Below are 26,003 nucleotides of genomic sequence, written 5' to 3' on the forward strand. Positions count from 1 at the left end.
TAGAGAGCAAAAATAGAACAAAGATGAGCAATATAAAGTAGCAATGAGGAGATTGTTCAAGATGTGGCTGTGAACATATTTTATAGTCATTTCCACTAGATACTTATTAGAAAATGTAATCATTCTAAATTAGTAATATCTAATATTAAATTGAGATTGTATGCTTTTAATATACCTTCAGTGAATGGACTTAGTCCTTTTCTCATTCTAAATTCTAATGCTAGAACTATAACCGACATGAGAAATTGCCAGGGAATGTGGCTCTGAGCTTTGAGAGAACATCTTAACTTGATTGTCAGTGAGATCAATTAAGTAATTAAAGCTACAACAGCATTAATTTGTATGCTCATAATTAACAAGTTCTAGAATCGTGGAAGAATTAAATTATATTACCTATGGTTTAGTATATATAAATTTATGAAATATTCGCATAAACCATGCCAACATGAACTATGTGCTTAGCAAACCATTCCTTTAAACAGTAGCTTTATTTTAGTATGATTATTATGCAATAAGCAAAATATAAAGTGTATAATCTGTTAAGTTCTACATATAAATATATATCTAAAGCATTGACGTGAAAATAAATATTTTCATCATCCTGTGTCTTCTGATGTGTTTATATTTCTTTCCACACAATTTTAATCTGTCCCCAAGATACTTTTGAGGCACTTTCTGTCACTGTGTTTCTATGTGCACTTTCTAGAATTTTATATGAAAATGTAATACAGCATATACCTTTGTTTTGTCTGAATTACCTGGCTCAGCAAAAGTTTGAACTTCATCTGTGTTGTATTGTAAATTGCTTTTTATTGCTGAGTAGTATTCCATTATATAGATATACCATGTGTGTTTATCCACTCACCTCTTGAGGATATTAGAGTCATTGCCAGTTTTGTGATATTATAATTATAGATGTATGGAGCTGTTTTGCAGTGTGTGCAGTTTTACATTCAAATCAACTATGTATGAAAACTCTAGTTTCTTTTCAATCTTGTCACTACTTGATATTGTCAGGCTTTTAAATTTTATCCATTTTTCCTTGTGTCTAGTGCTAGCTTATTGTGATTTTAACTCACTTTTCCCTAATGAATACTACTGCTGAGCATCTTTTCATGTGGTTATTTGCCTTGTGTATATCATTCTTGGTGAAATTTTTGCTCAAATATTTTGTTCCTTTTGATTGAGTTATTTTGTTTTTTAAATGCATTTTGAGAGTTCTTTATATATTCCACAGATATGCTTGGTAAATACTGTATTTTGTCTGTGGCTTGTCTTTCTTCTCTTAAAATTTGAGCAGATGTTTTAAATTTTAACTTATGCTTTTCTTTTGTGGATCATGATTTTGACATTCTGTCCAACAAAATTTTTTCCCAAGTCAGAGTCACAAATAAAAGTTTTGTACTTTTAGCTTTTAAGTTAATGGTAAGACCATTCTGAATTAATATTTGTATAAGTTAGAAAGTATGTACTAGTGTTTGTTTTTGGATATAGATATCCAATGGTTTTGTTGAAGTATATTTTGTGCATTGAATTTCCTCTGCACTTTTCCAATAAAATATTTGAAGTTAAAAATTACTTGCTCATTTATAGCTGAGTCTGTTTCTGTTCTGAAGATTGATTTAGTCCTTCTTTATGCCAACACCTATGTTATACCATTATTACAATGGATTTAAAATAAGACTTCAAAATCAAGTAGTAATTTTAATGTAATTTATTTATTTTGAGTCTTTTGCATAAAAATTTTAGAATCAGTCTGATAATTACTACAAAAAAACTTGGAAATATTTTGATTAGCATTGCAATGAGTCTATAGATAAACTGGGTTAGATTTCCCACTGTAAAAATAGTCAGTGTTGTGACCCATAAATATATCTGCAAAATTATATGCCTTGTTTACTTTCATTTAGTAAAGTTGTAATGTGTAAGTGATACATTTTTTTGCATTCTGATACCACAGTATCCAATATTTTGGATACTGTGGCTTTAAATTTTTTTTCAATTCCTCATTTCTTTTTGCTAGTATGTGATTGCACACAATTCTCCATAGGTTTCAGCTTTTCAGTATGTCCTGCAAGCAGAGCCACTGACTGCTTTTGCTCTGTAATACAATTCTAAAAATAACTTGTATACCAAATTATCTTGGGTAATAGAGGCATTGTCTCCTTCTACAGAAAAAGGAAAGTCAGTTTTGTCCAGAAAAATAAAGAAAATGTCTTTTTTCAGGAGAAAATGCAGACAACCTTATTGCTCATTATATAAACTTGAAGTTCTTTAAGTTTGAGTTTTTTATCTGTAATAAAACTGATTATGTTCACATAAGTTACCTGGCATTGTTGTAAAAATAACGATGGCCACAGAATTTGCCAGTGTTCCTTTCTCTGACTGGGGATTTCATGTCTTCTGCCAACACTCATGAAAGTGAGAAAGACTATGCTATTAGCTTATACCTAAGGTAAAATCTCAGATCCTTCACAGTTCTTAAAAACATAAATAAATAAAACTAAAATGTGTGTAATTTATCTCATCCAACCTCGTCAAATTCATTTATCAAATTCAGTATGCTTTTGGTCGACTGCATCCTATTTCTACATAAACAATCATGTTGAACTGTGAATAAAGTCTTATTTCCTTGTGATGTGTATACTTCTTATTTATAGTCATTGCCTTATCATGTTATTAAATAAAACCTCCCATAACAGGTTGAAAGGACTTCATATAGGTGGACATTCCTGTCTTGTTCCTGATCTTGTGGGGGATGCCAGATAGGCAGTGGTACTTCAGCTCATGAATGCTTTAGCTTGCAAACAATTTGGTTCACAAACAGAAAAATTTAGCAAAATTTTATTTTTGTTTGTGAATTCTGTGTTGGGTGACGAACACAACTGCAGCCATCTTTCCCATATGAACATGAACATGGCCATGTTTTCCAGAATCCTAGAAAGAAATAAGTTCGTGAACTGATGTGCTATTGTATTACATATTTTACATTTTTGGATCCATAAATTTGTATCCTTGTAAATATTCTTGAGCTTTATCCTAGAACCATTACTTGGTAATGATTTGAACACTTCACCTCTTCCTTAGAATATTTGTTAGGCAGGATCAAGGTAGTGCTCATGGTAGGTTAATTATTCCTCACTGCTGCAGCAAAACCTGTTTTATTTCTCTATCCAGTACTCAGGAACATGTAACTGGGGGAAGCAGGTACTGTTGGCCCTCAGTGAGTATCAGATGTTTCTTTTATTTCTGGTGAGTGCTTCTCTAGATTACAGTTTCCTTAAGTACCCCCAACAATGTTCTCTCCAGTCTTTACAGGGTTTATCTGCTAATCTCAAGCCTCTCACCCTATTCCTCGCACTCTCACTTCCCTGTCTTTGTCCTATACACAATGTCTACCTGTTCTCCTTGAAGTCTCAGATGTTTCTTCAGTTGAGAGAGTTCCCTGACCTTGTGCCACAGCCTGGAAACTCCACCCAGATAGGACTCTGCAGAAATTTCAGGACTCATCTTTCCTTGTTTCCTTACTCTCAGGGTTCACAGCTTTATGCTTCTTTATAGCCAATGTCTCAAAAACAATTATTTTATATTTGTTTTATATTTTCAGTGGCAATGATAAATCTCGTCTATATTATTGTCTTTTGGCTGAAAAGCAGAAGCCACCTTAATATATGTATTTTGATATACTGTACTTACATAGCAAAAAACAATGAGCTGATGTTAAGAATATAGAACTGAGCCAGGTGTGGTGGTGCATGCCTGTAGTCCCTGTACGGAGATCACCACGAGTTTGAGGCCAGTCTAGGCTACATAGTGAGTTCAAAGCCAGCCTAAGGTACATAGCAAGATCTTGTCTTTAAAAAATAAAATTAAAAAATAATATAGAATTTATCATATATAATAAGTTCATTTATACCTAAATGTGGACTTTTGTTAACTAAAGAGAATAAAAGATAATGTTGATCAAATACAAGTAATACTATACACTGTTAATTAGAAGGCAAAAACATAAAAGATGATCACTGTAAAGAAGCGGAAGGAAAAATCAAAGACCAAGAAAAGGAAGACAAAGAGGGCTAAGGAAAGAACAAAGTAAATCAGAGTAATGCTTAAATCGATTAGTAACAATGGTACAGTGTGACTTTTACAGGCTAGGAGCAACATGCTCCTTTGTTTTTACCATTATAGGTATCATTGAGACAGAGGTCTGTGACAGCCAAGCTATGATCCATGCATGGTCCATTTTTATTTTGGTTCAGTCTCTGATCTAAGGATAACTTTAATATTTTTGAAACTATAAACAGGCAGAGAGGTGAGTGTGGTGGTACACTCCTGTAATCCCATATTTCCGGGAGGCAGAGGCAAGGGAACTTCAAGTTGGAGCCCAGGCTGGACAACTTGGTGACTTAGATGTCATTTAAAAAATTAAATAATAAATAAATCAATGTGCTAGGGTTGTAACTCGGTGCAAAGGTGCAGGTTTAATCACCCCCCCTAGAGGAATTAAAAATTATAATGGGCTATAAAATGTACAATAGTTATTATTTGCTAGTAACAAAAAGTTTTTCAAATATTGGTTTAAGATATTGGTGATATTAAAATACAAAAGAGAAAATAAGAGCAAGAATGTTTTTCCATTGTGGGACTGATATACTAGTGAAAGGAATACAGATAAGAAGTATATGGAAGAAATATGCAGTTCCTCAGGTGGTATGCAGAAAATTACAGTAAGAAAGGGGATTGGACTGTTAAGAGAGGGTACAGATTGCCTCCCAGCAGATAGGGAAAATGGGATGGCAGTATTAGGAATGAAGTTATCTATTTTTTTTAAATGATGAAGGCCCCAAAGAGAGTTGTCAAGTAGAGACAGTTGCTTTGATTGTGGTGAAGGTTTATCATTGGAAGCCTAGGGCTCTGGGGCTCCTATTTCTCTCCTACCAGTGGTAGAAGAGTAGGGGGAAGGTTGTCTTGTTGGGAATACCCCGAGCTTCTGGCTCCCTCCGGATAGCAATGGTGTTTAGAGCCTGTCTTAGTTACTTTTCTTTCACTCCTGAGACAAAAACATCCAGCACCCAAGATTAAAGGGGAAAGGTTTATTTAGCTTACAATTTGTACAGGTTTCAGTCCATAATCAGCTAGCTCCAAAGCAGGGTTGACAAACAAGAATCACAGAAGAGAAACAACATGCCATGCACAAGGTAGCAAAGGCAACATGGGACCTTAACAGTGTCTTTCTGCTTCTTTTATTTTATTTAGATTACCAGGATTAGGGTGGTGCCAAACCAATCACTTTTGTGTAGTGGTTTAGTAAATCACACGTCCTTAATCCTAGCATCACACACTCTAGATTCACCCACCTATGACTGCAACATCTAGACCCAAACCATAACAAGGCTGGAGAGTACATGTCCTAGCTGGGCCTTGAGAGGTTTATTAGAAGTGCTGGTGAGAGGGAAGGGGAGGAAGGAAGAAGCAGAATATGCCCCTTGAGTGACAAAAGTTTTAAGGCTGGACATGCCCTTATACTGATGATAGCATCAGAAGAGATCATGACCTGCACAACATCCTGCAAGTTAAATAGTTGTATGATGAGTGACAAAGATATTGCAGTAGTTAGCACCACTAAAAACTCACCATACAAAATCAAATAAGTGTTTCATGATTCTGTTTTTATTAAATGATTGTTGAGCACTACCTAAGCATGGTGTAGTGTTTGAGAACTGAAAATACAGTGGTTTCAAGACAATAGAAACAACATCCATCTCTAAGTGAAATCACATTTGAATCTGTGGGTAATTTTGAATATTTGACAAGGGCTTTGCGCCAGTTGGGAGGTATTACTTGAAAGGGGTGGGGAAGGGCACTCTGAGAACATGCCACTTCTACTGGCTGTTGAAAGATGAAAAGAAGCCAGCCATTTCACAAGTGAGTGAGGGAAGGTGGAGAGAATAAAAGGAAGAAAGCCCTGAGGCATCAAAGAGCTTTCAAAACATGGACTTATGACTGTGGCAGTTTCTCCTCAGGTGGTTTTGTCAGAGTGCTCCATTGATCTGTGATGAGAAGGGACCTCCCTCCTGTTTTCTCCTGCTGAAGTTGGGACCAAAGAAGGTGCAGGGGAAAGAAATGTCCTTCCAGATATTCTCCAGAGAGTATCCTGAGGTGGCATCTTTGCTTTGTCCACAGTGGTATGTCGCACACCCCTTTGTTTATACATTTATTATAGAACAGCAGGAGGGCAATGATGTTCATAGTAATCTTCTCAGTAGCAGCAGTGGCTGGCATTTATTGAGAGCATATGTGTGGTGTGCCAAATACTGGACATGTAGTAATAATTTAGACCTCAAAATAATCCTGAGTAGGGGAATAATACAAACCTCATTTTCCACATGAGGAAGCTGAGGTAGAGTGTTTTGAGTGTAAATTGAGTGTTTTGCCCAGTTCATGCAGCCAATAAATAATCAAAATTGTTTATATCACTTCAGAACCTACATAATCTTATAATTAATGTACTACTCTGACTCTTTTTTTCAAGAAAAAAATCTGTAAAGATGGAATACATTCCAAGTGTTCAATTTCATTTTAATATGTAGTTTGAATCTCACTTACTAAATTGTTCTCCAAATGCAATTTTCACACCATCATTGTTAGCACAAGTTCTTCTATTATGATTCTGAGAGAATTAGTTTTTTGGATACAACTCACTTTTCCTCCCCTTAACCCGTATCTTTATTTAAGCTTATTTTCAGTCCTTCTGGGTCTTGGAGAAATGTTCAGTACTGTTCCTTCCACCCTCTTGTTCTCCTCAGCATTAGCTCACATGTGGTCTCCTCACGATTCCCACAATTTTCCCACTCCTGTTTCTTGTCCTTGTGCTTACTGCCACGGATTTAAGGCTTATTGTTTTGTATATTAGCCAGTTTTGAGGGTAGAGGAACAGGCTTGGTGAAGTACACTTTAACAGAGAACCTTACTTTTGCATTCTAGGCATTAGTAACACTTGTGCTATTAAATTTTGTCACTTGGATAAATAATAGACAATAAATTTCATGATAATGATAACTGTGTGTATTCTCTTTTTTCCTAAGTGTCCCTTGCCTTTACGAGTACTTTCTTAGTTTACTGGAGACTATTTTATAAACTGATTACATCAGCTTGGGTTTCAAAGATTACATATGAAATTAAATTGTGAAATACATTTCAGTGCACAATAAAAGTAAGCAACTCTACACACTCTAAAGTCAAACAAAAAATTCCAAATGGATTTAGACAAGGGAGAGATGGTTATTTATTTTGGGTACTAGGAAGCCAACTATAAATGTTCTACAAAATAGAATATTTCCTAAATACTGTATTTTCATGACTTCTACATGAGAATATATGAGAAAACAAATAAAATTAAAAATTACCTTTACTTCATTTATGCTTATAATTGACATACAATTTATGTCACAAAATTCATTCACTACCTAATCTCACTTAAGGGGTTTTACTTATTCACCTATATTCATGCTTCAAGGCCCTGGAAAAAGTGATCAAACTACAACACAGCCAGCCATAAAAGAGAGACTTACCTTTAAAGAAGACAAAATTCCCATCACTGTTTTCATATACTGCATCAATACTAGGAGGCAAGCCCCGCCAGAAATAAGTAATCTGCATGGGGTATCCATCCATCACTCTGTTGTTTCTTACTCGCCAAAACCACTGGTCCTGCAAATGGAGCAAAACCACCAGTCAGCAGACATGCAGCCACCACACTAGTTCACTGTGCAAGAATTGTCTGGATAGTCTCAAAGCCAAGTTATCCTGTCAGACATCAAAACAGAAAAAGGGCTCAACAATTGACAAGCACGATCACCGAAGTTGCTGTAATAAACAACTCTCCAGTCTTTAAGCCATATAGAGTGATTAAAAATGTAATGTCAAAGTACTTAATCTGGTCATTTTAAATCATCCCCAAGGCTTTCTACATGGGAAACAGAGGTAGCACAAATCCTTCCAAATAGAGGATACAAGTCAGCTTCCAGAAAGCGAGAACAGCACTGTGGTTACCTATGCATCCCAACACTTTTACACATGCAAAATCTCCCTAAGATGTTGAGGATTAACTAGGGAGGTAATATCTCTACTCTGCCCATGTTACGTCTGCTTTTAAGTATAATTATAAACAGAGCATATTTTAAATCATTAAACATGTCCTGGCTTACTCAATAATGGTAACCCTAGATGATCAAATTTATCTTGAAAAAAGTCTTCATAAAAGATTCCTGTTTAGGTGAATTATCTCAGGTATGTACTAACATGACAGGCTTTATTTCTCTCAATCATTCCATAGTTCACCTATGTATTCTTATTTTTAGGGAGTAACACATGACTTGGCCTATTGTGTTTATAAAGTTGTTGAATTATTTATTTGGCTACCAACAATATATTTCAACATAAATATCTACTAATGGGAAAAAAGGAACCAACCCACAAACCAACCAGACAAACAAAAATAAAATCCAAAAAATAAAAGAAAAACCTACCAAAAATGTAACTCTGATGACACTAGGTAGTTTCTTATCGAATATTTCAGAATAAAGTCAGATCTATTCAAAGTGTTCTAATATTGAAATACAAGGTATATTTAAAATACATCAAAATTTTACTTTATTTTAAACTTAATTTCAAATTTATGCACATGCCACTATTTCCCATGGAAGTTAAATATTTCTACTAAATGGACAAGTATGACTCACAAATACATGTCAGTTTAAATTCTCTGTCCTCTTTCTCTCTTCTTCCAGTGTAGAGAGTAATAAATAATGTATTAGAGAGTTTTCCTATGCTTTTGACTAAGAATAGGTTGGCCTGATAGAACTTAGCAGTTATCCATATATTTACATACACACATGAAATCTACCGAGGATTCTTGGATTTCAGGTAGTATGATAAAAACAAAGTTTTTCCTAAATAAATCTATCACTTATCATGGGTTGTCTAGTAGTCCCTGCTATTTAGACAGGAAGAAGTACCTTAATTAATGGCTCTGAGCTCATGTTCTATTCTTGCTCTGTTCTCTAATACCTATGCCATCTTGGTGAAGAGAATAGTAACTGAGTTAATTACAAACCAATATTTAACTCCTTTCATGATCACTGTACTGATGGACTTTCTTAGGATGAGGCAAATAGTAACATTCATATTTTGATTTTATTTCTTTAGAATTACACGGAAACTATCTAAACTACATTTTATGCTTACATTTCTGTTTACAGTTTTATCTCATACATTGTTTATTTTTCAGAATCCAGCCATTTAGCTCTTTCTCCCCAAGACTTCTTTATGTTATTAACTTTTTCTGATAATTATCATTCTGCTTGGCAGTTTTGAATTAATAAAGATTTTACTAACATGCAGTAGAAAAGCTGAATGGATTATAAAATACAAAGTTACTGTATTTCATGAAAAAGATTGTGATCTGGGGAAATACATGTGAGCCTAGAGATCAGAGATTTACTACAAATAGAATGTGAGCAAATGATAATTTGATCATTTAAAAGAAAAAAAACCCTACTTTTTTGTCTACATACAATAGGGGCTTTTAACCAGGTATAAGACCATACCAATCCCCAGATGAAATATACTTACTATTTTAATGTGTCTATGAAATAATAAATTAAATAGGCTAAGTACCTACTAGATTTTTGTAAAGAAATAACTGGTCATTGTTTATGGAAGAATGAAAGGGAAAAGTCATCTGTAAATTGAACAATGAAAAGAAACCATGTGAAAACACATCGGACTGTATTTCAGTATTTTTTTGTTTTTAGAGAACCACTTCACAGTGCTTACTCTGCCTACATATGGAGACAGGGCCAGCGACTCTTTAGTATAGACATATGCTGCAATCTGAAGACAGGAACACAACTTGTCTTTATGAAAAAGAGAAATGAAGGTACTGCCTTAAGATAAGCATAGTCACTTTATAAAACTTCAGAAAGTAATGTGGGAGAATTTGTGACTGTTCCTTGTTGATAGAAGTCTTGGATAGGAGTCATATGGATAGCTTCACTCCATATCATTATTCAACTTCTACACAACTTCTCAGTTTGTCAGAAAGCAATGGCACAAATAATTTAGAAAGCATTCTGACAGAGAATGTAAATTCCTACTGCAGTCACTACAGATTGTCATGTGGAATGAGATTTCTGAACAATTCAGAGAGAAAGGAGATTTAAAATTACATTTAGGTTTCTGTATAGAATTTCCTTATAATTGAAACTTTCTCTGACTACTCTATCTAAAATTGAAGTCCCTCACACATGCACACACATCTGCTGGTTTTGTTCACCTTCCTTCCCAGCTGTATTTTTGTTTCATTGCATTTATCACTGTTTTATAAAATACTTGTTTTACTTATTTATGTTTATGTTCTCTAGGAAATAAGTTTCATAAACAAGGGACTATCTTTTGTTCATTATGGTTCACCATTTCCAGAAAAGAACTTTCCACAGAGATGTTTAATAAATAGTTTATGAAAGAAAAAAAGCATAATGAAAGATGACATTAAGTGATACATTTAGAAGTCAATGCTCTACAATCAAACCTAAGTTCATTCTCCTCTATGGTGGTGATATCTTCTTATTTAAATAAATAAAAACTACATATCAGTCATAAGAATACAAGAATTCTACTTGAATAGGCAGATATTTAGCACTTATTTTGTTTCTGAAAGGCTATATTATTTACAGGTCTTTGAACTATGGAGGAAAAAAACATCAGCTTTCATCCTTTCAAACACTGAAAGTTTTGTTTTGACTTTGGATGTGAAGGGAAAGAAAAAGGAACAATTTCTGTGGGGACCAATATCTGCTATTTATGTGCAATGTTACCTGAATAGAAGGAGAAAAGGTACCATAAATGATAATAATAACAACAACTACTACTGACATATCTGCAAGGTAGACTTATGAAAACAAAATATGGCTTTAAAATGACCTAACTGGATGGAATGTTTACTCAAATACTAATATTTCACTTAAGATAAAAGCATTTATGGCCTTACATGTCAACTAATCTTTCCATGTAGCATGGGACCTAGAAAAACCATTCTGTTTATAGAGTTAAGTACAGAGTACCACATTGTATACACAAGAAAGCAGTGACATATAGGAGAAATTCAGGGTACTTTTCTTCTATTTCTTTTAAATTCTGGCTTATAGAAGGCATAGTATTTACTGAGAACTAAATAAAAAAAGTGTCCGCTAACATCTGAAGATGAAATGATAATGTTATTTATATATTATCACAGAGAATGCTAATTTATGGACTACTGTAAAAAACAATCAGAACTAATCTAATTTCACTTCTGATACATAGAGGCATTATGTGACTTATATCAAATCAATTTCTAAATGTCATAATTCATTTTTGGATGAATTGGGTGGCCTGACTGGCCACCTTGGTCTTTGCCTAATTTTCCCATTTCTGAAATAGCATCTCATAACTCTTTGCCATGACCTCAGTCTGAGCCGCCACTGTTTATGGCAGAGATGAACACAGTGCTATCTCAAAGCCTCCGACTTGCCTCCTTCTCCATCCAGAATGAAATTCAGACATGGGCCTAGTCTGCAGTTCCCACACAGGTCCTTGCATTCTCCAGCACGCTCATAGTGCCCCACGTTCATTAGCTTCCTTCTGGCTTCTTGACAGAGTAAAAGCTCTTTTCTTCCTCGTGGAGTCTGCTCTAATTTGAATGTTCAGTGTTCATCCACTTTCTCATAATTTTCTCCTAATGAACCACAACTGATCCCTTAGTTCTCAGTTAGAATATCTACAGTAGATTCAAATCTTGAAATCCTAACCCACAAAAGAGGGGGTGCTGTGGGGGACTGTTACTTCTTCATAAGGATGCAGCCCCCGTGCATCTAATTAGTACCCTTATAAAGGAGGCCTCAGAGATATCCTTTCTCCCTCCTCCTGTGTAAGAACACAGCTAGAAGGCACCAGGTGTGAGAAAGCCAGCTCTCATCAGACACAAAACTGTGAGAAGTAAGTTTCTGTTGTTTATGAACACCTAGTGTATGCTATTTTGTTGCAGCAGCCCAAAATACACTGTTAAACTATTTCATAGTAGTTTCACGTCCTAGCCCTTATGGAATCAGAGTATGTGTGTGTGTGTGTGTGTGTGTGTCTCCAAGTTTGTATGTGTGTGACCTAATGATGTCCTCCTGCTTCACCACCCTACATGTCACACAGGAATAGGGACAGTGTAGTTTTGCTTATCACTGAATTGTCAGCATTGAGGCATTGAGAACTGTGCCCTGCATATTATAGGAGCCCAACATATATTTAACAGACAGATCTTTCAATATTTTCAGCAAAGTACTACAGGTTGAATAACACTATATCTGAGATTATTCAAGTCAAAGTAGCTGCTTAATGTGGGTACCAAACTGATTTACTAAACTGACATTCTAATCAAAGGAGCTCACTGGCTGTGAAAAACTAGATACTTATGTACATAAATACTGATTCTGATCATAGGCAATCACAGGTTGTTTTTAAGGGTTTATGATGTCCTGAGGAGAAATCAGATATGTAACAATGGGAAAAGAAAAAAAACTGTACAGCTATGCACATGGGGGGAAGGAATTAGTATGATTGTTTAAAAGATAGAGGAAGAAATGCAGTAGGCCTGACTTTACTTCTAGTTCTTTGGGAGCAGAAAGAGACGCCTGCAGCATCCATCTGGATGTGTCCTCCAGGACCTGGCCTGGGGAGCCAGACTCTGCGGTGCTGCAGTTTGGGAAGAAGTAGGCCATGAGCAGCTATGGAGATCTGGGCAGGAGGTGGGAGCCAGCAATGAAAAGCTGTTAAAGATATTTGTTTCTCTGAATGATTAAAAAGAAAAGACACTAACTTAGGGCATTTAAACCGTTTTGGAATTTATAAGCAAGCCTGAAATACCTAATTTTCTTAAAAAGTAATCATATCACAAGAAAACGTTGTTCTGCTTTCATGTACTGTGGTTAGATGAAAAACATCTTTGTTTTATAAAAACCACGAATAAGGCCATTGTAAAAACTATGACACAGAAGAAAATACTTGCAGTCTTTATCACAAAGGCTCAAACTTTAATATATGAACTCTTAAAAATCAAGAAAAACCATCAACCTTATAGAAAAATGACTAAGAGACACACAGTGACTGTTCACAGAAAAAGAAAGGTTTACAAGCATAGGAAAAGATGCATATGCTGCAATTACTCTGGGATACCAAGTCTTTCTTAGCCAATTACTTTAATGTGGCTTATAGAAATAGACTCCTTCACCCGCTTCTGGTGGGCATGCAGACTGGCACAATGCCTGTGAAGATCAGTATGATAACAAAATAATATTCCATATGTACTGAATTTGTTCCTTAACCCAGTTATCCTCCCTTTAGCAATCTATCCCAAATGAACATACATCCTCTCAAATAGAAAAATACAATGCACTAAAATATAATGCAGATTTATATAACATGATTGAATAGAAATGAATTCTCGTAAGGTCTTTTATCATAGTATCATTTGTGATTTGAAAAAGTATGCTGTCTTCTATAAGATGATGAGAAAAAAGTACTCACTTGTACACTAATATAGTTGCATAAATTTAGATCAAAATATAGATAAAAGGCAGATATTACTTATGTTTGTGTTTGTACACACACATACAAATACGTAAGGAATACCAACACTTGTTAAATGTAGACTCTAGGTGTAAACTGTTCATTCTTGCAACTTTTGTGTACTTTTGAAAATTTTTAAAAAGTTAAAACAGGCTTACTTAAATATCTGGGAACACAGTTAATTATCTTATGATAAAATATTATATGAACTTTGCAAACATTTTTGGTGACTAAATACTATTCTACCTAGTAAGAGTAAATTTATTAACTTTCCATTTAAACATAATTTGCCATTTAAATTTGCTACCATAAAGAATCCTACAATCAACATCTTTGTATGTTAAAAAACTATATTTTTCTATATACAGTCCAAATTAATCTATCTTTCATTTGACTTGAAACATAAAGTCATACTCTGTGATTCCATATAAGCATGTTATAAATTCACTAAACTATTATTTTCAGGTTCATTGACTATATAGAAAATTATAAAAAGTATAATAACATTTTTATAAAGAGAACAAAGCCATTCACATTGACTTAGCTGTACTTTTCTCAACATTGTGAAAGAAAAAATAAGATTATAATTTAAGGAACAAAAAAAATTACTAAGTGATGCTTAATATCCAGAAAAGACAATGTCATTCTGGGAAGCTTTCATTATCTGACCACAGCAGCTGAAACAAGCTGGTTTTTGGTATATAAACATTAGGGGGAAATCTGTTCGAAGCAACCATTAGAATACACTTTTTCACGAAGACAGTCATGAATTTCTGCAATGATTTTGCAGGCATGATTTTCAGGGCTCATTAATCCAAGTGTCCCAAAGTAATTCTGGGAGAAATGATCCAGAAATGCATCTCAATAGGTCAAGTACTTTGGACATTGCCTGCAGTTTTGAAAAATGCTCAAAACACAGACTCACTATAGCGGTAGAAGGAAATAACATATTCACAAGGTATTCTTTAAGTCATTTCAATAATTCTGAAATTTCTCTTAATGTGTTTATTTTCAAGGAGGCAGGTGTTAGTTACCATTTGCATTTTAAGTTTATTTCAATATACATATTTCTAAGAAAAGGGAGTTAACATTTTCAGGGTATCTTGTTTACTACCTGTGATAAATTTACATGATGACTCTTAGAGTCCTTAAATGATTTTTTTAAAATCCTCTGTTTGTTTAAGCCATGCTTTGGTGGCACATGCCTGTAATCCCAGCAGTCTGGGATCCTGAGGCAGGAAGACTCCAAACTCAAGCCCAGCCCAGGCAATTTAGTAGCTTAGTGACTCAGTGAGACCCTGTCTCAGGGGAAAAAAAATTAGAAAATGAAAAGGGGACTGGCTGTGTAATTCATTGCAAAGTCTCTGAGTTTAATCTTCAGTATTTGAAAAAAATCCTCAATTTTTAGGTGAATTAATATTGAAAAACCTGGATGCAAAAGGTGGGATGATGTGTCTGACATGGGCTACGTTTAATTAATTCATATTTTAAAAATTCTGGCATAAAGTGTATTATTTTTAAAGCTTAAAAATTTATAATCATTGATGTATAATTCTATGATAGCCATAAAATAACATATATATATATATGTGTGTGTGTGTGTGTGTGTGTGTGTGTGTGTGTGTGTTTTAGAATTTAATCTCCATACCTAAATAATGAATGGTAAAAAAATGCTGCAACAAAAGTGTGGTTCAACTCCAGTATAGAAAGACCTGAGGAGGAGTTTGATATCACTGGGGGAAACATAGCTATCTGAAAGCAACTCCCACTAAAAAAAACACAAACAAACAACAAACAAACAAACAAAAACCCTGAGCTTACACTGTTTTCTTTTTATGTCCTCATCTCTTTTCCCATTTCTTTTTTGCATCTAATCTCATTTAGTAAGTCACTGGTGTGGCTGTGATGAAGAAAAAAAAATACTTAAAAATGCATCATGAATATACTGCATTTAGTGAAAGCAGTGAATTACTTTTAAACCGCAATGCAAAGGCAGTAATGTGACACATTGCTTTTTGTCTTTCTCCTTTTACGTCTGAAATTTATGAATCTTGGCAGGGTCATCTGAATTTCAATTCATACATCATATAATTAAGTGTTGAAAACATATCAAAGGTTTCATTCATTTTCCTCTACCAGCAGTTCCGGATTTGAGAGGGAGAGGGAGAAGGAGGACGGGGAGAGAGAAACACAGAGAGCCGTAAAAGTGTACATTCAGTCTAGAGATGAGGAGAGGCAAGCCGCTGGTTTCAGAATGCTCTGTGAAATGTTATTATTGCTGCCTCTGTAAGATGGGAACTACTATTTAGTGAACATAATGAGCTGAAAACATCTGTGCCATTACAACACCTATCAAGAACTACCATCACATTATTTTTTATCTAAAAAAAGCTGTCTTATTTGCAATAAAACTATGCTTTTGCTGACTAAAGTATAGAGCTATTTTTACCCTGGGTACACAGGGCAGTGTACTCAATTTAGTTTTTGACCATCTATTCAAAAGTCGTCTCCTCAATCTTTTTTTTAAAGCACCATGATTTATTCTCTTTCTAATAGTCTTTATTCTTTGAAACTATCTTATTTGTTCTCATCAGAGCATGCACCTCAACTGTCTCATTAAAACAGCATACCCCTCCCACCCTGGAAAACCACCTGATATTATAGCAGTGTTGAGTGAGTGCTCAAAGGCAAAGAGAAAAACAGAGAGAGTGAAAAATAAATCAGCAAGTTCTTTGCTTGGTCTGGAATTTAGAGGGACTGCTTGGTCAATATTCCACTTTAGTGGCCTCACAAAAATTCCTCTTGGGCCCTTTGTATTGCTTCTATGGTGCCCACATCTACCTGAATACCTAAAGCACTGCATGGAAATTATCGATTGGTCAGTCAATTTCTATGTGCTATGCTTTTTCCTGTGAGTATCGTTATTCTTTGATTTCTTCTTCTTTGATTTTTTATTTTTCTAATGTTCACACTAGGCTTCCTTTCCGATAGGGTTACTAATTTGAAGCTATGCCTCCTAGTCCCCAAGGCTCATCTAGCCCCTTTGCTAAGTCTCTGTTTATTCCCACAGCATCCCATAACTCCTGTAACACTGGCCAGTGTGCCAAAGCCTAGTCATGCTTTGGAGGATGGGAAAGGGAAATGTTTCGTGATACAACATAGGGACAGTCAAAGGACTGAACCAGAGCCAGGGAGCATATTTTCAACTTGGACTTAAATCAGACCTGTTCTTTCTCCCCAGTCTTCATCATATCACACAAGTGGAAACTAACTGGCTGAAAGATATACAAAATAGAGCAGGCCATCAGCGTTAAGAATAAATAATAGGTTGGACAGAAATAAATAATCATTGACAGACTCCTAGTAAAAGGTATGAGCAATGCAGAAACCAAAGGAGAGTGCAAGGCAATGTGTTGCCCAGGAGAGAATGTGTCACAGGGCAAAAATTTCTTTTTCTTTCAAAGGGACACCAAGTTACTTGTCAACAAATTGTTAGATGTCTATGTTGAATTAGAAATTTGTTCCTAAGAGATAAGGTTAGAAGGGGCAGAGAATTCCCAAGAAACTATAAGCAAGAACCCCTGAAAGATTCCTAAGTGAGTTTGTTTCAGAGTTCAAGAGCAGTTGTTGCCATAACAAGAGAGACTAATCCTCATTAAGATCACCTAATTGCTTTATGCTAATATGCTCTTGAGAACATTCATTCTGCTGCCACAGTTCTGTGGTGGTTTATTTACTTCAAAACAGTTCAAAAGGTAAATGCCCTGCCTTACACTCAAAATAAGTCCTCAACAAACAACTCTGACAGTGCAATAAGATGCTAACTTCTAAGACAGGCTTACAGGAGGGGGCTGATTCCAATCAGTATGGAAAGCCCTGAGATACCCTTAAAGGGAAAAATGGAGAAACTTCTGTAAAATAAAAAGTATATTTGTCTTTTAATCATCCAGCTAAACAGTAGTGCCTCAAACAATTCCATTGACGTGGTCAAATATGTTCTGAAAGTAATCTTGAACAACTAGCAATCTGAAGAAAGTGAATGAAATGAAATTGATGTACTGTAGAAGATGAGAAGCTTTGTAAATGCAAAGAAGCTGATCACAGTAGCAGGAGTCATTTTGGCATAAAAGAAATTGTGGTTAGCTCCCTTTTTTGGTGGAAATATCATAAATTAAGAGAAGTTTCAGAAGTCTGTGACCATGAGAAAGACTGGTATCAGCTCATCTTTCAAGGACAAGCAGTAAGGATGTTATAGAAAAAGAAACTGGTGTGCAACACAGGAAAGGAAAGCACATAATAATCAATGCTTCATCAGGCTGGTGATGAAGGTGGAGAGGAGTGGATGCATCTTCTTGAGAGAAGGGGAAATGGGATTTGAAATAGGAAGAGTTCAAGTAGCAATAGCTTGGAGAAGCTCATACTGAGAAGGTCAGGCGGTAACCAAGGAGAAACTATGACAATTACAGAAGCAACTAACTACACACCAATGTGACACGCAAGAGAAAAGCAGAGGCTAGATGCAATGTCCAGAGACATGATGAATAAAACAAGCTAAGAAAACAGGTATTGAAATGAAGGAGTATGGAGGATGAAATAAAGTACAAACATGTATTCAATGAGAAGAACCTGGCAGGCCATATAGCACTGTGCTGTCTAAATGACAGATATTTACTAGGAGTTAAAAAAAAAGTGTTAGGGATTTTAGGAGGAAAGTATATTATTCTAATGACTAGAGAGGGAAAAAAGACACTTGAGTTAAAGATAAAATCTGTAATATTTTATTCACTAGTATCCTCATCCTCACTGGAATGTGTGTTTCGTTAACTTCATGTTGGGCTCTGTGAACAGTATGTATTTTCATAGCCCTTTGGTTCAAGTTCTTTTTTAACAAAAATTAATTGCCACCAATCATCATAAAAAGCAAAAGCAGTCACTTATAAGATTAAGAATTATGATTGTTCTACCATCAATGAGCAAAAACAACATATAGTATCTATTACATTCAAATATTTTATATTACTTTTATTCCTTGTTTGTTAAAAATGCAAATTCAATAGCACCTACATTTTCACCAGCAGATCCTTATTTTTTTGCTGTTGTTCTTTAGTCAGAGTCTATTAAACTACATTTTACTAATCAAAATAATAGGAATTGTGACTGTAAATGCAAAACATTTCAAGGGAATGGAGGCTAATGTTCTTTAGATTTACAATTCTCTGTACAATGTTGTGGTTCAATACTTCCCTTTGTAGAGCATTGCACTGTTACCTCCAAGGCCACAGAAGGGAGCAAAAATGTTGGCCTGTGCTAAAGAAAGACACATTAACAAAATAAAGACAAATGAAACTGCAGCTTTACAGAAACTGGCTAATTTATACACACATACATACACTCGCCCTCACACTGACCCTGTGTTTAAGATACTGTCTTAATCAATGGATTCCCAATTAAGACATTAAAAATTCTAGTTTTACCTCTTTTTAATGTTCCAAATATATGGCTTCAGTTTTGTTTTAAAAAATCATTAATTTGCACGTTTCAAGGTACTAATAAATTATTTCTTTACATCTATGCTATCAAGTAGCTACAGGTGGCTACTTAAACTTAAGTTGGCTATATATCAATAGAGAATTAAAACTTCGTTCTTTAATTGAATTGTTCATATTTTAAGTGCTCCATAGGTGATGGAGACTAGTGTCCACACTGGAAAGATCATATGTGCAGCATTTCTATCACCACAGTGAGTTCTATGGAAAAGTAACTGTTCTAGAAGAATACATTTGTATGATTTTTCTCCACTCTGATTTATTCTAATTTTCCTTTATTACTAAGAAAACAAACTCCTAAGTGCAGCAATGGTATAAGACTATGAAAAAATATTGAAAAACATAAATCCAAGGTACTAGTGTTTCTACTAGTGTTTCTAGAGTCAGTCATTGCCAGAAACAATATCAATCGGAAAGTTAGAAAACTGCTACAACTTTTCAACTGTAGTTAGTTGAAATGCTAATTGCACTATCATAGTATCATAAGTATTATAACCTCAACTTTTTTTAAAGATGAGAAAATGCTTACTGTTATTTTGAATGCTCCTTCATTATATCTGTGCACTGACAGTCCCATTTCTTTACACCTGAGCTAAAATGTCACTTCTTCAAAAAAGATTCTTCAGGGTCACTAATACCTCAGTGGTTCAAGGTTTGGATAAGTGTTCCCCAAAAGCTCAGGTCAAGGCTTGATTAAAGGCTTGGTTCCCAGCTTCTGGATCAATTGGGAGCTGATGGAAACTCTAAGAGGTCTTTTAGTCATTGTGCATGTGGCTTTGAAGAAGAGATTGGGACCCCAGCCACTTCTTTCTCTCCCTCATTTTCTGTCCACCATGAAGTGAACAGTTTGCTCTAATAGGAGCTCCTGCCATGGTAAGCCACTTCAGTACAAACCAACAAAGTCAATCAGAAATGGACTGAAATCCCCGAAACTCTGAGCTGAAATGAAACATTCCACCCTATTAGTTGATTATCTCAGGTATTTTATTACAGTAATGGAAAGCTAACACAAGCCCTCTTCCCATATATCACAGCCCTTAGCTTCTGTCACATTACTCTGCTTATTTTACACCATTTTAATTATTGATGTCTTCAATACTTATGCATATTTACTTGTCTTTTGACTATTTCCTTTTCCCAAATAAGGTATGTTTTATCAGAATGGGCCTAGTGTGATATTCCCAGATCCAAAAAGACTGCCAGGAAAAGACAACCATCTTGTAAACATTTATTATATAAAAAAAGCAATGGATGCATTTGACAAGAAATGGAGATTAAAGCTATTCACCATGGAATTATGTTATTTTTTTAAATACAAAGGCATTTTAAAATTAAAAACACATTGTTTTCTTTCCCTTTTGATATTTGGCATGGAAATAACATTTTATCTAAAATATAGTAACTACAGAGTTATACAATGTACAAATGAGTTTGCTTTTAGGAAAGCTAAATAAAATGCCTAAAATTGATGATATTGGCCATCTCTAACAGTAACTAAACAGCTCAAATGATGGTGGGCATGTCTTTGTGAGACTAGGGTATTATGAAAATCTACTAAAAAATGAAAAAAGTATCTAGCTCCCAGGAACAACTTATTTTAAAGAAATGCAGTGTAAATTAATGTTTTGAAAATGGATAATTTACAAAGTATTAAAATAAAATGGTGCAAAAAGAGGATTCTAGGCAGGGGGCTTCAGTAATATTATATTACCATGTACTGTTTTTAACTATATGCCATCAGTAACACTGAAAATACTGGGCTATCAAAGAAGGATATCTCTGGGGTGCCGTTAAGATTGTGCAAATGCTTCACAAACAGCCTTCTGATTAGAATGTGGCTTATAATGCAGAATCTTCTCGAGCATAAGTAATTCATATTTTTCTTTGTAAAAACTGTAATTGTCACCATAAATTAATCAGTTTCCATTTTAGCTTATAGAACAGCTAGTCTTTGGTGATATTTTGTTTGGTGACTGAGTGCTTTTCAGCCTGAATCTCTAAAGCAGGTTGGCCCCTAAATCCAGTGACTAGATCTTCAAAAACTGACTCCCACTATTGCATAGGAGCTGGTCTCCTTTCTGGCCATTTGTTGCTGTTGTCATTGTTGCTTGGTTTTGGGTAAGGGGTTGAACACAGGTCCTCACATACGCTAAGCACATGCTCTGTCGGTGGGCCTCACCCTTGAACCTTTCCTAGACATTTATACACGTTAAAACAATGCAATTCTGATTTATACTATCTTACAGTGTTTCATATGAGTGGAATAATGATTTGGGCTGTTCTTTTCACTTGTTTACAAATGAAATTTAGTATTAGTTCTAAAAATAGTTAAAAATAATCATACATATACTTGGTTGTAATTTTGTATCATTTTTATTCTTTATTTGTAGTTTTTACTTTTATCTTGGTTATATTTTAATATAACCCCCAAGCAAACTTTTAAATAGCAAAAGAGAACATTTGAGACCTTACTTAGATAGGCATATTACAAGGCTGAGGTGTTATGCCTTGCTTCATAAGTGCCTGAATCACAGTTGGACACAAAGCACAACCTTAAAAGGTATTTTTCCTTCTGTATTTTCAAGTATATCTTAGCAATTTCAATGATGCTATAAATGTTTCATGTTTGAAATGCATGATTAAAGACTTTTAAGAAAAAAAATCTCTGCATGCTATGTCAGAGTTTTCTCAATGCCAGCACTGAATTCTCACATTAACGTGAAGAGCCATAACATTTACTTAGTATAAGGCAGGTCTGTCTTGGACTTAGACCAATGTGGAGTGTGTTACTGGAAGTAGAAGAAAGAAGTCTTTATTTCACATATAAAATAACCATGTATTGTGGGTTCTTGGGGAAGTACTATAGTATATTTTTAAATGCGGGATAATTATAGTCATTTTTTCCCAAGCATGTTTTAGCTCTAAAATAAGTATTCTCTAGCGTTTTCCTCTATATGATCCAACAGAATCCTTAAAAATAACAAATACATGCTAAAGTACTATAAATTCCATTGACAAATATCTCTACCAAAATTAATTTATTAAGATTATTTTCATGTTATTATAAATATGTGGCCTCATTTATAGAGAAATTAACTCTGGTCATCTGAAATTATTGATCATAATTAGAAGAGTGAAAAAGTCCACATGCAGTAATGATATTATGATTTTCAATTAACAGTTTTAAAGTTCTATTTAAATGATGAGCTAGTGCTTTATTTTGCAACCTTTTTACTGACCAGAACTGGAAAACATGAAGTACACAAAAGAGTTAGTGTATTTATCCCTCTTGTTATTTCTAGCTATTTTTTAGTTTATAAGGCCCAGGATTAAAATGTGTCCTCATTTTTGCAATTTACAAAATATTTTACACAATATTTATGATATTGCGATACACAGCTCTCAAGGAAATGAGAGGCACACATTACCCAAAAGCTCACCTCAACAGAAGTTAATTTCTTTGTTCCTCCACTCAACACTTCAAAAACACAATTTCAAACTGAAATGTCAGCAGTAGGAAAGTTTGTTCATTTTCTTTCCAGGTTTCTTGAAAAACAGTCAGATCCTTGTACTGCAACAGCAGTTAATAGGTTTTACTTGGTGTGTTTGTTACGCAAAGCCCCTGTGTTCGACAACGTGAAAAAAAAGGCCTTTAAAGGAATGTCAGCATCTTCAGAGACTGCTGGTCAAAAGGGTTTCAGTTTTCCTTCTCTGGCCTTCCTAACCACTTTCAAAGGATTATTTCATTCCCAGTAGCTCCCATATTATTAATGCTTATATCTTGCAACTGTAATGCGGGTGGCCTGCCTGGTTACAAAATTATAGACAGAGTTGATTGGGTATGAAAATAAAAGGCAGAGCTCCACAGATTTTACAGTACATTAATATTTTACCACCGGCAATGCTGACTGGTATGCAGAAAAAGCGAGCATGCAGAAAAAGAGGGCAACAATTTGTTAAAACTCATCAAAAAATCTCTTAATTTTGCTTTGAAAATTGATTAAATTTTTGTAAGTTTATTATTATTATAACCATGGATAAACTAAAATGGACAGAGGCTTTTTTGCTTATTTCTTTTTAATATCACTTGTCCATTAGCAGCATATATCAAAATGGCATGATGGGGAGCAGTGATAAAGAGCTCTGGCTCCTGGTATGGATTCTGTCTTCCGGCATTGGTCCCTGATCATTAGGACATGTTCTTTGGGTCCTACTTCCCCATCCCTGAATGGGGAAAGGATATTTAGATAACTCTTTTATTTTGGACATGAAGTTGTAGTGAAACTTGAGGGTGTTATAGTTTGGGTGTGATTTGTTCTTGCCAAAAGTTATATTGAAATCTGATTGTCCACATAGCAATGTCAGGAGAAAAACCTTTAAGAGGCATTAAGTCTTATTTATTTATTTATTTATTTTTGCAAGACTGTATTGGTTCTTGCAAGAGTAGGTTCTTACAAAGAGGGTCATCTCCTCTGTCCTCTTCTCTCCAATACTTGGCTTCTGGTCTCTCTTGCACATGCTCCTACCAAGTGATGCAATCGGCCATGTTACAATGCAGCATGAGGCTCTGACCACTTCTGTCAGGAACTTTACACTCACCGGAACTGGGAACTATAGAAATGTTATGGTTTACATCCAAATGTTCCACAAGTCTTGCGCTTATAGATGGGGCTTTTAGAAGGTGATTGAATTATGGGGGGCATTATAACTGATGACCATAGGAGGTGGGGTTGATCTGAAAATTCAGGTCGGTGGGGGCTTGACCTGGTAGGGTCTACCTCCCCCACCCTGCTTTGCTGCCTCCCTTCTCTCTCTGGTCTATGTCTGGCCTGCCACTAGCAGCTTTCCTTGGCCAGATGCCAGACCCTTCCTTCTTGTCATGCCTTACTGTCTTGGAAGCAGACAATTGTGGACTAAAAATGTCACCCAAAATAAATTTCTTCTTAAAATTGTGTCACATATTGTGTTCCAGAACCCAGAATGTCACTAAGACAATAAATCTATTTTCTTTATAAATTACCCAATCTCAAGTGTTCTTTAATAGCAACAGAAAATAAAACAAGTTTCCAACTCTGCTAAAATTTACTAGAAAATTCACCGTAAGTACTTTCCTATTTACAAATATTTGAAAGGTGAGTAACCACACTGAAAAATCTCTTGATTTATTAGAGATTATTGTTTTGTAAGGTGATTTTCTGTTCTCAACAACTGTGCTCTGCAAAAATAAGTACAGTGCTTGAATCTGAATGTATGCCTAATTATCTAATGCTCCTATGACAATGTAAAGGAGTCCCTGATAGTATCTTCCTGAATATTCACATCAAGTTATTAACTGAGCATTCAAATGACTTTGAAATCACTGATTATCTACAATGCTTCATTTAATAAATACCACATTTTCAACTCCAAAAGTGAGGCTCTAGCCTAGGCATTGGAATTGAAGTGACAGAAGAATGGTATAAGAAAGCCAGGTGAAATTTGTTGAAACTTTAAGCATACAATAACTTTTTATTATTTGTTTCTAATGAGATTTTGATACACTAAACAATGCTATTCCTGAAATGTTGCTAAAGGAAAAAAAGAACAATCAAAATGTCGCTTAATTTTTTGTACAATGTTTATCATATTAGTCTATAATCACTGATTCTAAAATTATAAAATCTACATAATTTGAAGAAAGAAATTTGCTTTTTGAATGGATATTTGGGAGACTGGATCACCTGGAATTATGTGAGGATTTCAAGGACTTCTGCCCTAGATTGGGAATATTTATAAGTTTAATTGAGCAAATATTATAGGTTAGATGGTGCACTACTCTTCTGGATCCTATGAAGGTATTACAGAAGAAATGTTTAATACATTGATTTACTCTGCAAAAGTTAAAAAAAAAATCTGAGTTTTGAAATAAAACCTGGCTAGTGCCAAGAGTTTTAAATAATAGATTTACAATCTGTAATCATATATTTAAAAACAATTTTTAAAAACTTTTTACAGAAGCCTTATTTGGCCACCTTATATTAAAATAAAACCAACATTTCAGTGGCCTTATTTCAAATTCAAATGTCAAATGGCAATGGCATTATACTGAACAAAGTTGAGAATTTTATTTTTTGCTTCTTTAATTCTCCAGACCTCTACTCCCCTCCCCCTTCTTTTTTTTTTTTTTTTTTTTGACTTTTGGCATTTTAAAAGTAAACAAGAAAAACAAAACTTGTTCAGAAAACAAGGAATTTAAGTTCTTGGTCTGTCATTTGAGGCCCTAGGTATATAATTTACTGCCAGACTGAATCTTATGTTCAGAGACAGCTGTTGTCAGGAATATTGATTAAAGGCTTTCCCAGCAGGCAATGTGGAGAGTGATGGAATTCATAAAATATGCCACATGCGTGTGAAAGTCACATCCTTGTCTAGCAAACATTGTCTAAATAGGGGCTATATGAGTGGGTGTGTCTTAATTTTTTTAGGTTTTCTAGCCAGACTCATCCATCATTGGAAACATGAGAAAATATCTTACTATTATAAATTCTACCATTGAAACACTGGAAGGGATTACATATTATAACCAGTAGAGAGATCTCTCGGTCTCTGAAATTTGAGTATATTATCTCTGCAGTAACATTTCATGGAGAGGAAAGATACCACTGAGGTAAAAAAATCTGCTTTCCAAAATTTGGTTCTAGTTCTAACTCTGTGCGTGCACACACACACATGCACGCACACACACACACACACACACACACACAATATGTTCCTTCACATGAGCAGAGTTTTATACATACGAAGTCACCTGCAACAGTTCTT

At 34.8% G+C, this 26,003-nt stretch overlaps 1 protein-coding gene across 3 annotated transcripts in view; it reads right to left on the minus strand.

Annotated features, from left to right (window-relative positions):
* Mmp16 (matrix metallopeptidase 16) overlaps nt 1–26,003 on the minus strand; it is a 257,974-nt gene that overhangs the window by 22,669 nt on the left and 209,302 nt on the right. For all 3 annotated transcript variants that reach the window (XM_087190561.1, XM_087190559.1, XM_087190560.1), the window contains one exon: nt 7,572–7,710. In XM_087190561.1, the coding sequence (XP_087046687.1) occupies nt 7,572–7,710 (139 nt within the window). The remainder of the gene's footprint in view (nt 1–7,571; nt 7,711–26,003) is intronic.

Source organism: Heterocephalus glaber, unplaced genomic scaffold (assembly GCF_053883595.1).
Source record: "Heterocephalus glaber isolate CG9 unplaced genomic scaffold, H.glaber_assembly_v1.0 deba00001553, whole genome shotgun sequence".
In the NCBI taxonomy this organism is placed as follows: domain Eukaryota; kingdom Metazoa; phylum Chordata; class Mammalia; order Rodentia; family Bathyergidae; genus Heterocephalus; species Heterocephalus glaber.